This window comes from Phyllobates terribilis, unplaced genomic scaffold, assembly GCF_046119375.1.
Source record: "Phyllobates terribilis strain yellow unplaced genomic scaffold, ASM4611937v1 Scaffold_8__6_contigs__length_399053987, whole genome shotgun sequence".
Classification (NCBI taxonomy): Eukaryota; Metazoa; Chordata; class Amphibia; order Anura; family Dendrobatidae; genus Phyllobates; species Phyllobates terribilis.
The window spans coordinates 158003437-158021357 of NW_027362768.1; the positions used below are offsets into that span (position 1 = coordinate 158003437).

The window sequence follows — 17921 nt, forward strand, 5'->3', positions numbered from 1 at the left end:
TAATAACAGTAATACACCAGGTGGTAATAATATTACCATAATATACTGTATCAGGCGTTAATAATAACAGTAATACACAATTTCTAGACCTTTTGTTTGGCTTAAGGCTCATTCAGACTTCGGTGATTTTTCAGCAATGTTCTTGATCAGAGTGATCAGAGTTTGCTCAGTATAAATATTCACCATCAGAGTTTGCTCAGCGTTTCAGCAGTTCTTCTTGGAGGAGACTCGGATGGAGTCTCCAGCTTCTCTTACCAGACGGCCGCGGTTGACATCCAGGCGCTGTATGATTTTCTCACTGACCCATAGACTGCCATTGGTATTTTTGATCTGAGAATGGGATCAATATCGGACAAGTCTCCGCGCTCTTGTGCCGACCACTCAGTCCAAGGAAAAAATATCTAACATGTGAACGACCCCATAGACTTATCATAGGTGAGAGTGGTGTCCGCGAAAAACACAGATGAGAAAAACTGACGTCTGAACGAGCCCTTACTTTGTGTCACATTTTCTAACATGTTGCGCCATACCCCTTTGATCTAGGACTTGCATCTTATGCTCTGAAGCACAAAAGTGTCTAAAGCACATAATGATAGGTGTAAAACATAATGACACATTAAATGATGCAAAAAATGTGCCAAAATTTGATGCCTATTTCACCGAATTCTAGACATAAAGACATTAGTGAATCTGCCCCATATTCTTATCACATTATGCCGAGCGTGCAATGCTATTCTATAATCTAAGCCGGCAATTTACAATGCAAAGTGCTGTAGACGATGTATGGAAGTACTGCCCCCTACTGGCCAGAAGGATAATAATTCTAAAGATACTAAATAGCCTCTATTTCTCACCTTTGAGGCGGTGTTCTTGGTCACAGCAGTTTTTGCTGACAGCAGCTCGTAGTAAGCGGAGATGTCCCACAGCACAACCTTGGAGGGAAAACACAACGTCAAGATCCTTGAACATCCGATCTGCCTTTTGTTAAGCGTTATTTCACACTTTTGAGCTCCAGGGACCTTCTGCTCCAAAAACTCCTAAAAAAAAATCAGTGTGAATGTACCCTAAAGACCCCCATAGATTTTAGACTCACGGCAGCGAATCCTCCGATATCAGCAGGGTCATCCGACATTAGTCTAATTAAAGAAAAACGAGTGGCCGTCATTACTTTAAGAAATGAAGGTCAGTCAGTTCGAAAAATTGGGCAAACTTTGAATGTGTCCCCAAGTGCAGTTGCAAAAACCATCAAGCGCTACAAAGAAACTGGCTCACATGAGGAAAGCCCCAGGAAAGGAAGACCAAGAGTCACCTCTGCTTCTGAGGATAAGTTTATCCGAGTCACCAGCCTCAGAAATCGCAGGTTAACAGCAGCTCAGATTAGAGACAGAAGGGTCCGACATGTCCGATTGTTGCCTCTGAGATAAGCCGCATCCTTAGGACTGACAGTGGCTCTCTCATGGAGGAGAGTTCAGATGACAGCTATCTATCGTGTACACTGGCCACATACAGAAAAAGTCAGCTGATATAGTGGAATTTAAAAGTTTGGCCGATCAATTATAAACAAACGATTATTCACGGTTGTCGACAGGTAACTTCCATTTGCCAAAAGTGTGATCTGTCAGTTTGGGTGCTTTTTAGGCCGTTGTTGGTGACATTAATGATGTGTATTATGGCACGAGCGTTAATAATTTTTATTTATATAGTGCCAACATATTCCGCAGCACTTTACAATTAAATTAGAACGTTGATCATTTGCTGCTATGATACAAGTGATCAGTTTGTTTCGCCTCATGTACAGCAGACCCTTCCCTTTAATAATCCACCTTCTGTAATGTTCCCAGTACCTGACCGTTCATACATCCTCCAGCGATGATATTGGGGTCACTTGGGCAGAACTGGAAGCAATAAATGTCATCTGGGCATTCGAGCATCAGCTGGAGAGAATAAGAGAAAAAGTCACCATGAGACGGGATCGCAGCAGAATTCAGGATCCCCAGAAATGAAGTCGGACCTGCGGATGGATGGGGTCATTCAGGCTCCAAATGAGAATCAGCGATGGCGTCAAGATGAGTTTAGAAGAAGCGTTGACTCGATCCTCCAGCGACAGCCGTTCTGTGAGCGAGACTGCGACCAAACCTGGTGAAGGAATAAGTAGTACAGAACATATAATGTATAGTGGATTGCAAAGTGGGCAGACATGTCAGGAGCTGAGCTGCTCCATAGCCAGGCGGTGCCGGCTGTGTAATACGACCGGCACCTGCTGCTATGGGCGCAGTCACATAAGTCGGACCAAGATCGGAACACAATGCTCGGACTGGCCGGCGGCTCTCCCGGCCCGAATGTGACAGCAGCATAGATATACGGTGTATGAAGCAGTCACGCTCGGGTCGGGAGAGCCGCCGGCCATTATGTTCCAATCTTGGTCCGATTTATATGGCCATCTGACTGCGCCCCAATAGTAATGATGGTAACTTACTGGCGCTGGTTGCGACCATCGCTCACCCATTACCTCCTACCCTGTGTGATAAGGAAATCATTAAATGTGATGTCGCAATGTAACACTGTTTACTGCCATAACATTACAGTCGTGTACAAATATTATTATTACATTTATTATAATAATCTTTATTCACCTGATGCATCTAAAATGAAAAATAGGAACATTTGCAAATAGTCCTATTGTTTTGTGGATACAGCCCCTAAACAAACTTATGTGTCTCTATGGTTACAGACTACAATATAATCCCTGTGTGTAGTCTGATCCTCTTCCTCTTTTGCTGTCTTCAGCCAAAAAAAGAAAACTGGGGAGAGACGTGATGGAAAAATCATGATTTATTAGTACGCTGCAACCATGGAGACACATAGATCTGCAGAGAACCTGTAAGCGCAGAACGGTAGGAGATTTAAATCTAATATAACATTAAAGGGTTTTCGCCCCAATGTTAACTTAGATAGAATAGGGGATCATTTACTGATCTATGGGGTCTTAACCAATGGGACCCCCAGCCACACCTTAGTATGAACGTGTTCTTCTCCACTCCATATAGGAACTTAAAAACTTGGTACGATCCCTTTAAGTTACTGGAAGTCATGAGAAATCATGGGAGAAAACAATATCAGGAAAGACAGAGGGTCCGGCATTTACCCTGCAGTGTCGGGTGCCAGCTGATGCAGCTGATGGTTTTTTCTTTGCCTGACTGGTGTTCTGTAAAAGACTGATATTCCTTAAGGTGGGAGTCAGATTTGCCCCCGAAAGTGCTCTCCTGCTCGCACAATGCTCGCCAGTCGTCCACAAAGGCGTTCACTATCTCATTTTGCTGTAAAGCCAATTCCAGTCTGTGGCAAAGAAACAGAAGGATGCGGATGAGGAATAACAAATGAGTACACTGCTACTGTGTATGTGGGCTCTACAGTGGAGGTCTGCAACCTGACAGCTGAATAATGGGAGTTGTAGTTTCACAACAGATAGAGCGCCGTAGATAGCAGACATCTGACAGGGGTCTGACTACTGGCAACCCTGCGCATCAGCTGATCGGAGGGGCACCAGAATGTTTAGTGACTGTGCCGGGTATTACAGACTCCTACATATACGGGCTGCAAGACCGGGCACTGCCACTACTAAAGAGATATAGAGGACAGGCGGACCGCCGGAGTGTGATTGGCCAGATACCGGACCCCCACCAACCTAGTATTCATATCCTAGCCATTGGGTAGGTCATTCATTTTACAAACCCCATGTGACCCCTTTAATCTTGCAGTTTTACCTTAATGACACGGAGTTGACGAATTCCTTCAGACTCTTAGATGAGAGATATTCCCACTTCTGCTCTTCGGTGAACTCTCTCGGTGTGTACTGGGTACAGGCATTTCGAGGGTAAGTCCTAAATCAAATAAATACAGAATTAGGGGATGGGATACGGCCATGGCTGATGGCGCTGAGTTGGTGTGGGTTCTCGCCATGCCCTCTTGATGGGTATATGTGGTGAGTGCTAGCGTTAAATTACAGCCTAAAACAACCACTCTCAATATTGTCAGTGGAGCGAAGAAGTAGTCTGAGGGTCCCTGTGACATCCATCGTCCACTGTATAGACATAAAGAGTTAGTCTCATCTCAGTAAGTGATGGCATATCGTTAAGTTACAACCTCTGGGACCCCCATCAATTCTGTGCATTAAGTGTGTGTCCCTGGCACAACCTAATCTCTACAAACAGAAGTGACTGATGTCTTACCACTTGGTCTGGGTGCTCCGCTCCTGTAGTGACGGCACCGCTTGTACGCCGGTGTCTCGCTCTTTGGGTTTAACGCTGAACCGTTTGTCCTGGTAAGAGGCGCACTCCATGTACCCGTCCTTTACATCGGACGCATTGCAATCGCCGAAAGTGACCCGTGAGCCAAACTCTCTGTGCAGCCGCGAAATCATGAATTTGATCTGTGAAACAAATGGGACGGCTGAATCTTACTAGATAGTGGATGCCGTCCTTGTGCCCCAGGCTGGATTCACCGTGGCACTGTCTCGGTGTCAGATGCTTGTACGTTTTTCTTTTTTTTTCTATTGTATATTTTGTTTTCTCTTAGAAGGGTGTTCCTATCAAAAGAACACATTGTAGTGTGCGAGCTCCACAAAAACTGAGCATGGAGGTCCAACAGCCAGACCCCCAAGGCCAAGGATGCCCTTTGCTGGGGGGAGAAAAAAGCTGATATTTGGTGCTCCAGCTTTCTTAATATCTCGTGAAGGAGGGGAAGAAGACTTGGCAACTTTTAAAAATGACTGAGAATATTGCCTTTTTATGCAGCATTAAAAATGTTTTGCAAATCCATGTGATAGGGAATAATTTCGAGTTCTTCTGAAGAGACCACAGCGATCCAGAGAACGTTGGTTTAGTATCTCTGTAGCCCCTTCCTGAGGTGCACGTACTCGGTCTCCGCTCCATTTATTATCTATGGGACCAACGGACATAGCCAGCAGTCCCACAGACAATGAATGGAGCGCAGGCCAAGCATGTGCGCCTCCGCACCCCTCGGGAACGGGTTGCAGAGCGTCATTCTCAGACTTCCAGGATCGCTGGAAACCCAGTATTCAGAGCCACAGCGATCGGGGATATCTTGATTTTTTGGAGAATAACCTTTTAACTCCAAATATAAATTATTGGTTACTTGTCTAGAAAAAAAAAAACTTTTTCGTCGTACTTGAGAATATCGGACGTCAGGATGAGCCCTTACTGGAAGCATTTGAGGGATTCGATTTTCCTGTGCAAAGTCGTCCACTTTGGCTCAATAATAAATGAGATTCCTGATCTAACTACTTTTATATGAAGTGACATCTTATACCATATATCATCCCATGTAAATCATCTGACCTTGGTCTGAGATTCCTTCACCATTTCTTCCTCGACCTCCAGCTCGCTGCCTAAAGAGATCCAAGGTCTGGGTACTGGAGAGCTGTACGTGAACTCTTCAGAGTCATCGTCTTTCTCTTCTTCATCAGTTACAGCTTCTGGTGGCTACAAATCAATGACAAATAACCTCAGTAATACATGGCTTCTAAGCACCTTATCTCTATTCAGTGTCCACATCACTGGCGGCTCCTCGGTCATACAGAAGGATGTGGTATCCTCTGCGACACTGGACAGGCCAGGACTGTGCACATTAAACTCGTCCGAATCTGCTGATCTGGTGGGACCGGACGGCCATCTTATGTGAATGGAGGCCATAGAAAAATGTAATATGCCGGATCCTTTTCTTTCCAAAGTAGATAAGCAGCTGCCACTAATGTCTGGCAGTGGCTTACTCTGCTCTCCTCACTGAAATGACATGCATGCTCAGCCTAGAAGAGTGTGCATGTGTATGACACAAAGATGGGGGTTGCAAGAATGAAGCAGCAGCGGGGCTAGGAAAGCGTTCATCCAATTCATCGTTTGTCCGCTCTGTTCAGCTTTATCTAGAAGTGATGAAGTTGGGTATTAAGTCTAATGGGCCGACTATGTGTCCTCCAGAATAAAGCCAAAGTGGAGTCGACAGGAGATGAGATGGCCGCTTCTGTGGCGCTGCCATTGGCAGACGTACCGGGACCACCACCGCCTAGCGGACATATCTGACATATCTGAACCCCGGCTTCTTACCTTCAGGGCTGACTCTTTGGCTTCCTCAGTTACAATGAGATAAAAGTTCTGACCGTAGGTGAAATCTCTATCGAACACCAGCAGCAGCTCTTCTCCGGGGTACTCCTTTATATTCAGAGAGAAAAAGGTAAATGATTACAAGGCAGAACATTCACCAGGAGGCTGTAAGAAGACCACGGCCATCGACTGTACCGTAATTATAGACTTAAAGGGGCTGAAGTCAGAAACCGCCGCTCTGCTCTTCAGATCGCTGAGAATCTCATCTTTCTTTAATAGTCTGAATGGGTTTTCTTGGGTGACGTCCTCATCGATTCGACAGCTGAAGATCTCCTGAGTCTTGGAGGTTAGAACCAGAGGAACGATATATTCGGGGTGACCTGTGCAGACAGAAAGTTACCCCAATAGGTGCCATCTTGTTCACTTGATCAAATTACCCCCATTCTGAAACGGGGGTCTTTCTGCTCCCCATCCTTCTTAAAGGATAGATAACAAGTGTCTGATTGCTGGGGGTCCGGCCACTGGAATTCCAACTGATCAAAAGTCTGGGGGTCCCTATGTCCCCTGTGTAAATAGAGCAGTAGTGAGACCACCGCTATTCTGCACTGCAGCCCCGTCTCCATGGACCTAATGACGGCAGCATCCATTGAAGTAGCTCCTTAACATCTGAAGACTTATTGTAAAATATCTCTAGGATTTTTTTATTCTCCTATACCAAGGACCCTATTAATAAAAGTGATGGAAAATACAAACATCAGGTCCTCTCTTTACAAATCAGGAGGGTTAAATTACATGAGACAACGTGAAAAGGAAGTTTTGAGACGGCTGCAATTAGACATGGCGGTCACCAAAATATCAGCCGTATCCTTGTGTCTGTGATTACAGCCGGGATGTTGGTGACTCCCAGCACCGCAGCACTGACGTCACTGGTGAATATAGGACAAAGGGACATGGAGAAGGGCACAGCGACACCTGCTGGGGGAATTGTGTACAGCAAAAGGGTAAATATGGCATTGTCACAGGTTAAAGGGGGCACTCATGGGACCTTATTACTTTTTAGGGGGTATTCAGGGGTCATTATTACTTTTTAGGGGTGTACTCCGGGGACATTATTACTTTTTAGGGGGTACTCAGAGGACAATATTACTTTTTAGGGGTGTACTCAGGGGACAATATTACTTTTTAGGGGGGTACTCATTATTATTATAGCGCCATTTATTCCATGGCGCTTTACATGTGAAGAGGGGTATACATAATAAAAACAAGTACAATAACCTTGTACAATACAAGTGGGCGACTGGTTCAGGAGGAGCGAGGACTCACAATCTACAAGGGATGGGTGAGGATACAGTAGGTGAGGGGAGAGCTGGTCGTGCAGCGGTGGTTACTGCAGGTTGTAGGCTTGTTGGAAGAGGTGGGTCTTCAGGTTCCTTTTGAAGGTTTCCACGGTAGGCGAGAGTCTGATACGTTGGGGTAGAGAGTTCCAGAGTAGGGGGGATGCACGGGAGAAATCTTGTATACGATTGTGGGAGGAGGAGATAAGAGGGGAGTAGAGAAGGAGATCTTGTGAGGATCGGAGGCTGCGTGCAGGTATGTAACGGGAGACTAGGTCACAGATATAAGGAGGAGACAGGTTGTGGATGGCTTTGTATGTCATGGTTAGGGTCTTGAACTGGAGTCTCTGAGCAATGGGGAGCCAGTGAAGGGACTGACAGAGGGGAGAAGCCGGGGAATAGCAGGGGACAGGTGGATTAGTCGGGCAGCAGAGTTTAGGATAGATTGGAGGGGCAAAAGAGTGTTGGAACGGAGGTCACAGAGCAGGAGGTTGCAGTAGTCGAGGCGGGAGATGATGAGGGCGTGCACTAGTGTTTTTGCAGATTCGTGGTTGAGGAATGAGTGGATTCGGGAGATATTTTTGAGTTGGAGTCGGCAGGAGGTGGAAAGGGCTTGGATATGTGGCTTGAAGGAGAGATCAGAGTCCAGGGTTACCCCGAGGCAGCGAGCTTGCGGGACTGGGGAGAGTGAAGAGCCATTGACTTTGATGGATAGGTCAGATGAGGGGCTGAGTGAGATGGTGGAAAGATGATGAATTCTGTTTTATCCATATTAAGTTTTAGAAATCTGTCAGAGAAGAAGGATGAGATGGTGGACAGGCAGTGTGGGATTCTGGTTAGTAGGGAGGAGATATCGGGTCCAGAGAGGTAGATCTGTGTGCCATCAGCATAGAGGTGATACTGAAAGCCATGGGACTCTATGAGCTGACCGAGGCCGAAGGTGTAGATGGAAAAGAGCAGAGGTCCTAGAACTGAACCATAGGGGACACCGACAGATAGGGGGCGAGATGAGGAGGTGGTGTGTGAGTGGCAGACACTGAATGTCCGGTCAGTTAGGTATGAAGAGATCCAAGATAGCGCCAAATCTGTGATGCCGAGAGATGAGAGAGTCTGCAGTAAGAGGGAATGGTTCACTGTGTCAAAGGCAGATGACAGGTCCAGGGGGAGGAGGATGGAGTAGTGTCGCTTGGATTTGGCGGTCAGTAGGTCGTTGGTGACTTTAGTCAGGGCAGTTTCAGTGGAGTGGTGCAGTCGGAAGCCAGATTGGAGGCGGTCAAAGAGGGAGCAAGAGGAGAGGTGGGAGGACTGCTCAAGATGGATGTGTTGTTCCAGTAGTTTTGAGGCGTAAGGGAGAAGTGATATGGGGCGATAGCTAGCCAGAGAGGATGGGTCAAGGGAAGGCTTTTTGAGGATGGGAGTGATTGAGGCATGTTTGAAGCATGAGGGGAAGACACCAGTTGTTAGTGAAAGGTTAAAGAGATGGGCTATGGTTAGGGTAAAGACTGTGGTGATGTTTGGGTTGAGGTGAGACAGGATCATGGGGCATTATTTATTTTTTTTAAGGGGATACTGGGGGTTGCATTAAGACTTTCAGAAAGGCACTTAGGGGGCATTATAACTTACATAAAGGGGCATTAGCACAGTCTAGAGGGTCCTCAGAGGGCATTATTGCCTTAGCACAGTCTAGAGGGTCCTCAGAGGGCATTATTGCCTTAGCACAGTCTAGAGGGTCCTCAGAGGGCATTAATGCCTTAGCACAGTCTAGAGGGTCCTCAGAGGGCATTATTGCCTTAGCACAGTCTAGAGGGTCCTCAGGGGGCATTATTGCCTTAGCACAGTCTAGAGGGTCCTCAGGGGGCATTATTGCCTTAGCACAGTCTAGAGGGTCCTCAGAGGGCATTATTGCCTTAGCACAGTCTAGAGGGTCCTCAGGGGGCATTATTGCCTTAGCACAGTCTAGAGGGTCCTCAGAGGGCATTATTGCCTTAGCACAGTCTAGAGGGTCCTCAGGGGGCATTATTGCCTTAGCACAGTCTAGAGGGTCCTCAGAGGGCATTATTGCCTTAGCACAGTCTAGAGGGTCCTCAGGGGGCATTATTGCCTTAGCACAGTCTAGAGGGTCCTCAGAGGGCATTATTGCCTGCTAACTTGCACACAGGGGACATTATTATTGACTAAGTTGCTCTAATGAGGTATCAATACATTGCAGGTAAAAATATTACAATTTAAGTGGGCACATAGGGGGCTTTATAACATGCAAAGAGGCACACAGGGGGCACCAGTGCTGTCAAGGAAGCACTCAGGGGCAATATTATTTTTTAAAGGGACACTAAATGGACATTATCACTTTTGGAGGGGTCATTTAGGCATTATTATTTCTAGGTCCCTCGTCCTCCGTGCACCCTGGTATCTGTATACAGAGAGCGGCAAACGGCTCATCTGCAATGTGTTGGCGGTCGGTGTGGGGTCATGGATGAATGAAGTCATTTTTGCAGACCCCTCTGGTCCCCCCCGCACATGATATGTGTGATACGATGTTACATTGCTTTCTCGTTTGATCCCGCCGGCTCGGGGCAATGTGGAACAATGAGAAGGTTCATCTCGCTGCCGGCGTCTGTGCGCCGCACAAAAATCCCTATTTTTTTCTAGATGGGAATTCTGTCTGATGTGGGGTTTTAACCTGAGAATGACTTCTAAGAAATAAGATCTGAATGCACACGCCGCCACGTCGGACAATCCTTTGAGATTGGGGACTACAAAGACATGTCTCCCTTAGGGTTTGTTCACACCTACCGTTTTTTTTTGTCAATTAATTATTTTGTGAGGACCAAATGCAACATTGTAGAGTAACAGCAAAATGAGTGACATTTCAAGAATCTAATTCACACGGTGCATTTTTTTCCTTCCGTTTTTTGCACCTGCGGTGCTCTTTTTTTCTTTTTTTTTAATGCAGGATGTCAATTTTTCAGCCTTTTTAATGCAGTTTTTTTTTGTGTGTGTTTTATTCCCCTTGAGATCAAAATGGCTTGGCACCAAAAAAATGCACCAAAAACTTGCGTAATCTCTGCTGTGGTTTTCTGCCCATCGGCTGCCTTTTTCATACAGAAAAAAAATGTTGTTTTTTTTTCAGGTACCACATAAAAACCTATAGGAAAAAAAAACGCACCAAAAGCAGTGTTTACGCTAGGTGTGAACACAGCCTTATAGCGACACACTCAATTCTTCTTAAAGGATACATTGGAAAATCCTCCAGGTCTATGTCTCCGATACAGCGTGACGTGACCCTTGCACAGCTGTGCTGTGAACCCTGTTCTTTTACAGTAAGCACACCAGCCTCACCAGGTCTACAAGATGTATTTATTAGTGTGTACGGTTTGTATTGTGATAGATCTACTTCAATTATCACCATGTAAGCCAGGAAGGATATGGATATTGTTTTTTGGGGGTCAAAGGAGATCTCCGTAACAATATGAACCTGACCAAAATGATAGGGAGGCACAATGTCTTCAGCCTCAGGCTTTGAGGTTGTAGTTTCAGCACAGGAGACAGATAGTTTTCACAATTTTACTGCCCATTAAAGGGCTTTTTTCATGTCTCATTTAAAGTAAGGTTGTAAAAGATTAGAAAAACGAGGCCTCTTTCTTTACAAAACAGCGCCACTCATGTCCATAGGTTGTGTATGGTATTGCTGATCTGCCTCCTTCACTCCACTTGAGCTGCTATACCAGTCACAACCTATAAACAGGTGTGGCGCTGTTCCTGGAAGAAAGCATTTTTATAATTCTGCACAAGTTTTTTTTATTTATGGGGAATGCATTTAGTTACTAAAACACATATTAGGAAAGCAGACAGGCCCTCTTTGGCTTTGGTCAATGACTTCAGTAGGTGACCAATACACTGGGCTATCCCTCTCCTAATGTCCCAGCCATTTCTCAGAGGTGACTTACCTGACCGGGTGGAAGCCTCCGAGTCCTCGCGCTTTTTAGCTAAAGGTAATAATGAAAATAACCAATCAGATGATCCGAAAAATGATACTGAGACCTGAGGGAGTCAAATGGTTAATGATCATACCAGTACATGATGGGAGTAGTAGTCCCCAATCATGCAACAAACATGCAGCCGTACAAGCAGGTATAACACCAAATATTAAGAATCTATGGTATGACTTAGAATATGTAACTTGTGCCCATAGCTCTGCAATTACTCCTCATCCTCTCCCCTATATGCAGTGCAGGCTCACGTTATGTGGCTAGTCATCGCCACCATGTGGTCAGACAATGTGCAGCATGGAATCACTCCTGTTAGGACTCATTCACACAGTACTAGTCCTATCTCTGTTTTTTTCCTCGAATCGATCTCATTGTTGACATGTCCATGTATTTTTGCGGATTGATTGGTCGGCATCAAAAACATGGAGAACTGTCCGATTTTGATCAAACTCGTCTATGGCCCCGATTCATCACGCCCGGTCTTGATGAGGGAACATGTTGGGGTCAGACGCTCCTGATTTATTAAGTGGCGCGAGCTTCTTAATGGATCAGGAGCGTCTTTAAAAGTAGTGTGCACCTATGTGTGCTGCCCACCACAGATCTTACTCCAGTCCAGTGACTGGAGTAAGATTTGTGATGTAACCATGGATTTGATGAGCCGGTGTCGCCATGCCCTGTCCCAACTCTGCCCATTTTGGCGTAGCTGGCCAAATCTGTCGTGAAAATGGCAAAAGTCGCAAAATTTTTCAGTAACCACAAGTTTTGCAATTTTTCAAAGTATTTTAAGATTTACGGAGTAAACACTTTTAATGAATCGGGGTCTGTAAAAAATTGGACAACATTCAGATTTTATCGGTGTCTTGTCCGTTTTTCCCTGTTTGATAGGAAAATCTTAAGAAACCGCCATTAGTGGGGTTTATTTATATAAGAAAAACTGATGAAACTCTGATGGTAAAAACTGACGCTGATAAAAAAAATCGGATCCAAAACACATAAAAAAGGTCAATTTTTCGCATGCGAGAAAAAACACTGAAGTCTGAATGAGGCCAAGATGAGCAGCCGAGTAAAAAACACTTCACGGGCATTTTAATTTCTGAACAATCTGATATATCTAACACCGACATCTTGAAGAAGAGTCACCTGAGAGTTTTGCTTTCCTCTTTGCGCTCCCCTTCCTCTTGCCTCTACGAGACGATGACCTGGAACCTGCAGACGGAGATCGGGATGAATCCCTGGTGGACATATCTGCAAAACATGAAGCAATCCGTGAGATACGTGAAACGCAAATATACACGCCGCAACGCGGAAACTGCAACACCAAGAAGAAAAAGTGGTGGAACGATGGAAATCGCAGGATAGAGACATGATCTGCAAATGAGGAAAATGGAAAGAAAATGTTCAAAACAGCTCGATTTATTCAGTCTGCGAGCTTAAAGACGATTCTTTGAGCCAATTTTCACGTGGATTTCACCCTTTGCAATGCATAATGTGAAATCTGCAACAAAATCTGCATAGATTTTTCCCAGTCACATTTGAACTTATCAAATAAGGGTTTGTTCACACAGACATTTTTTTTCGCAGGGAATTTTCTGGCTGAAAAAGTCTAAAAAAAAACCTGCTTCTAAGATCCATGTTGATTTTGATGCATTTTTTTCTCAGCCTGTTTTTTATGATGTATTTTAATTATAATATGGGGTGTAATGATAAGGCGCGATTTAGACGTCCGGATATTTCAGGTACTGGAAAAAACAGTACCGGAGATATCCATGTCCGTGTGCAACTGTGTGACAACCGTGTGCCATATCAGGATCACATGTACCGGCGCCTGGGAATCAGTGTACAGTTAGCGCTGTTCCCAAGCGCCGGGTGCTGAACGCTGCCCTCATCATTGTCCCCTGCTGGTGCTGCCATCAGCACAAGCAAGGGACAATGTTGAGAGTAGTATTCTGCTTCCGCTGTGTCCTGGTGTAAAAATAAGAATGAAATAAAAAAATCCTTATACTCAACTGTCTGAAGAGGTCGTCCGCTGTAATTCATCTGACTGCTCATGCCAAGGAGTCAGTGAGAAAGACTCGTTGCAGCGAGCGAGCCCCAGAGTTGCGCTCAGTGAGTGACAGGACACCGCTCACTGCAGTGAGTCATTCTCCCCGTCTACTCGGCATGAGCGGTCAGATGGGTTACAGCAGGGGACTTCTTCGGACAGGATTTTTTTATTTTATTCCTTGTTTTACACCAGGACACAGCGGGAGCAGAATACTACTCTCATCATTGTTCTTTGCTAGCGCTGATCACAGCGCCAGCAGGGGACAATGATGAGGGCAGCTCACTGCATGGAAAACATGGAATAAAAACTGCAGCAAAAATGTGCGTTGTCTGTGATTCCGCCAAAGAGCTGATATGATGCTTTATTAACAACACGTTAAAAAAAAAATAGGACTTGTGAGCTATAGATGCAATGTCTCCATTATTGCAAGAGGATTTGAAGCATTTTTAGGTGGATTTTTAACAGAATCTGCATAAGAAAACTCCATGAAAACATTCCCTTTAACGTGACATACAGGTCACCCAGGACTATGACTGCCTTGTGACAGCTGTGATGGCAGCCATGCTGTCTCTTCTTTCACAAAAAATAGAAATAACTAGGAAACCACTGAAATTAATTTGTTGTTGGATTTAAAGGGATTGTCCAGTATATAATAGTATGTATAAAAATGGCAGGGATTGTAATGAAGCAATAAAATAACTAATAAGCATCCCCTTTAAGCCACTGATGTTCCAGCATGGCCGCCACTCCAAAGTCAGTCTATATTGGGATGCACCCCATTGCAAATAAGACTTGTATGCCCACATACCAGCTTTTTTTTGTATATTTCCATAATTTAGAATATTCAACATAAATCCATACCTATAGATATAGATTCACTGCGGCTCCAAGTGATAAGCAGCGTAGTCTCATGTTATGTGTAAGGCTGTGTTCACACACAGTGTAGTCTCTCTCACGTTATGTCTAATTCACGTGATATCGCCACCATGTGGCCAGACTGGGTACTGCATGGAGCTTTCCTGTTACTCAAAGAGCATAAATGAGTAGAAACCTTCATGTGACTTCTGCACAATCTAGCACATAGATGCATGACTTTAATATCGAGATCTTATGAGAAGAGTCACCTGAGCGTTTCGCTTTCCGCTCTGCGCTCCCCTTCTTCTTGCTTTTAAGAGAGGACGACCTGGAACCTCCAGATGGAGATCGGGATGAATCTCTATCGGACATGTCTGTGAAACAAGAAGCAGTTTGTGAGACAGGTGAAATGCAAACATATGACACTGGCATGGCGGCACGAGATTATGGATCCATACAGCACTGCAGCACTGGGGTCCTGGGCTCAAATCCCACCAAGGACAACATCTGCAAGGAGTTTGTATGTTCTCCTCGTGTCTGCTGGGTTTCCTCCTGGTTCTCCGATTCCTTCCACACTCCAAAGACATCCTGATAGAGATAAGTAGCAATAGGGCACTTCTGCACTGCGCCATTTACTGCTTATCAAAATTTTCAGCTGTTCTTTAGATATTAACACTTTATTTTGTTTATTTTTTATAATCTCGTAGCCTTGGAGACCGACCACCGCTGCTAGACAGCAGATCAGACGCAGTGCTTACAAGCTCTTTTCTATTGAGCTTGTAGGCACAGTTTTGAAACCAGGCCAGGATCGCTGCAGTGCGCTCTTACCTCCCGACCAGTTTTAGAACAGAGCTTACTAAACAGCATTTCTTTTCATGAATTTCCAGGAGGAATAACAGAGGAATGGCACAATACAGAATTTTAAGTAAAGATGATGCAGAATTGTTATTACATGGGGAATACATGTATTTACGAAATAAAAGATGGTGACAGATGATGTTTGTTACAGCAGCCTTAGTCTGTGGGGTCACAATGTACGTCCACATGCTGTCAGTCCATTAGGTGAATGATGGCACCTTCCACCATCATATACATACTACAGGGGTCGACAAAGTTGTTCAGAATCTAGGAGCCAGCCAAAAAATTTAGGAGCCAGAATTTTTTTTAAGCAAACTTGGTTTTTAATTTAACAAAAAAAAACATTACAAACGTTATAAACAACATTTTTACTTTTAAAGATAATAAATATTATATTTTGATATTTTAGATTTTAGGCAACATTCTAGTGTTTTTCACTTTGCTTTTTGTGGCCATGAACATGCCTTGTGATTTTAGAGCTGAAGTACCAGTGGTCCACAGCCTTGGCAGGATCAAACGCCTTCACAGATGGCCCATTCATGGTGATCATAAACAAGTCACTTAAACTTTCTTCTTGCATCCTTGACCTGAATTTATTTTTGACCATGTTCATCAAACTAAATCCTCTTTCACAACATGAGGTTGAGACAGGGAGCACCGCCACAATCGACAACAGGTTTCCCAGAACTGGAAATCTCTCGGTGTTGGAGAGTGCCAAATCCAGAAGCTCACACAGTTTCTTTCCTTTTCCAAGGACCTTAAACTCATACCACTCATTGAGGAGTGAGTGAATGCATTGGTCATCACTTTCAGGTGGAGATAGCTGTTTACGAAAATGATGAGCCAATGCAGTAATCTCAACCACACCGTAGTCTTGCAATGTTGTTCCTGCTGGCCAGGCAAAGGTGTCAAACACTGCGGTGGATCTTTCAATATTTATATCACTTAGAAATCGCACTGTCAAGTATTTAACTGCATGATTAATTAAATTAGCTTTTTCCTGCTGAATTGATGCAGCTACAGTTTTGCTCAGTCCATGTAGCTGTACATTTTGAAACAGTCCTTGAAGAGATGTTCCTGAGACAAATCTGGCCTCATGTTGTTTTGGTGCATCTCTAAGTGAATTGATTGTTGAAATTGTGCTTTTCACATGCAACTCAATTGTGCTTAAAAAAAGCTCTTCCCTTTGAAATATAAGTGACAAGTTTTTAAGAATTTCCAGATAGTCCAGTAGAAAATGGAGCATGTGAACAAATTTAAAATCTGTGAGCTTTCTCAGTAAACCATGGGCAGCTGCAGAGGAAATGTCTTTTTCCGCAGCCACACTTTCTAGGTGGATTGTCACGCATTTCCAGTCTTTGACAAGTGCAGACAGAGCACCGACTTTGCTTGCTACCCATCTGACATTATGCAAGTATTGGAATTTCAGAATTGTAAGCTGCAGGTTTTCTGCTACTTGCTTCAGCTGTCGCATTCTCTTAGGTGAGTATTGATAAAATTGGTAGAGTTTCTTTAAAATAGAGTCAAAATCATCAATTAATTTAGCTTCTTTTACTGAACTTAATACACTTAAGTTCAATCGGTGTGCAACACAGTGAATGCCAATTAAATGACTGATGTTTTGGCGTATTTTCTGCACCAAGCCATTTTCGGTCCCAATCATGCTGGCAGCACCATCTGTACCAATGGCAATCAAGTGACTTGAAGAAAGCCAGCCTACAAGACCAAGTGTTCTAAGTTCTTCTGTGAGCGCTTCTAAATATCCATCTGCAGTAGCCATTTCAAGAGGAGAAACAGAAAGAAATACTTCTTTGACCCTGTTGTCCTTGATGTACCTGACATACAGAATCAGTTGTTCAACCCCTGCTTTGTCAGTTGAGCCATCTAGCATCAAGCTGACATATTTTGCCTCTTTGAGCTCACTGATTAGGTTTTTCCTGATTATTTCTGCAATATGGGAAATGAATTCTTTGCATCTTTTATCGTTTGCATATTCCTGTCGCACAGCACTCCCTAATTTCTCCGTCAACTCTAGCAACCCTTCAAAATCTGTGAAAGGTCTGTTGTTTTTGGCAATATAATAGGCCACATTAAATAGAATGGTCATATGTTTAAAAATGTCTTCATCCATTTTCCTTATACAAGCAGCCAATGGAGTAGCTTCTGGAGCCAACGCTGCATGTTTAGCCTCCACACAATTTAGATGCTGGAGAGACTTTGCTGCTTTTTGAAGGTTTCAAGTTTAAAGGGTCCTGAAAATCCTTTTACGATCCTAGATGCTTGGTCAGCAATGCCAGGGAAGGAAGCACAAATCTCGCATATAGCTATACCAGTTGTATGGTCAAATTTAAGCCATGCGAGTTCTTTACACCACTCTTGCCTAAATCTCCTGGGTCCAGCAGTTTGACAACGGCTTGTTGATGGGGACTCCTCTGCTGGTGGGTCAACTCTTGTTTCTTCAGTTACCTGTTGCCCGGCACTTTCTACCTGTTGCACTGCGCTTTCAAGAGAGGTCTTTGTAAAGAACTGTGTCATTTTCAGTTGCTTTTCATTTTCTGGTATTCTCTCTGTTGCTCTGCGCTTCATTTTTTTCCTGAACCCAGAAAAGAAAAAAAAAATGTGCACTTTGCTCTGCTATGCCAATTATAACTTACACATGATCTCTTTACCCTTCTTTGTCCGAGTGGACGAGGCAGTACTCCGGCTTCGTTCTCCCGGCGGCACC

General features: G+C 44.3%; 1 protein-coding gene across 3 annotated transcripts in view; it reads right to left on the reverse strand.

Annotated features, from left to right (window-relative positions):
* The window catches only part of LOC141156963 (dynein axonemal intermediate chain 3-like), a 46917-nt gene that overhangs the window by 18237 nt on the left and 10759 nt on the right, over positions 1-17921 (reverse strand). For 2 of the 3 annotated variants that reach the window (XM_073643565.1, XM_073643564.1), the window contains exons 2-13: positions 14608-14712; positions 12580-12684; positions 11398-11436; positions 6312-6496; positions 6120-6224; positions 5358-5501; positions 4230-4429; positions 3765-3881; positions 3146-3336; positions 2012-2136; positions 1845-1934; positions 855-1037 (exon numbers count right to left, since the gene is read on the reverse strand). In XM_073643565.1, the coding sequence (XP_073499666.1) occupies positions 855-1037; positions 1845-1934; positions 2012-2136; positions 3146-3336; positions 3765-3881; positions 4230-4429; positions 5358-5501; positions 6120-6224; positions 6312-6496; positions 11398-11436; positions 12580-12684; positions 14608-14710 (1587 nt within the window). In that variant the 5' untranslated portion in view covers positions 14711-14712. The remainder of the gene's footprint in view (positions 1-854; positions 1038-1844; positions 1935-2011; positions 2137-3145; positions 3337-3764; positions 3882-4229; positions 4430-5357; positions 5502-6119; positions 6225-6311; positions 6497-11397; positions 11437-12579; positions 12685-14607; positions 14713-17921) is intronic. The other variant, XM_073643567.1, reaches the window with a different exon arrangement.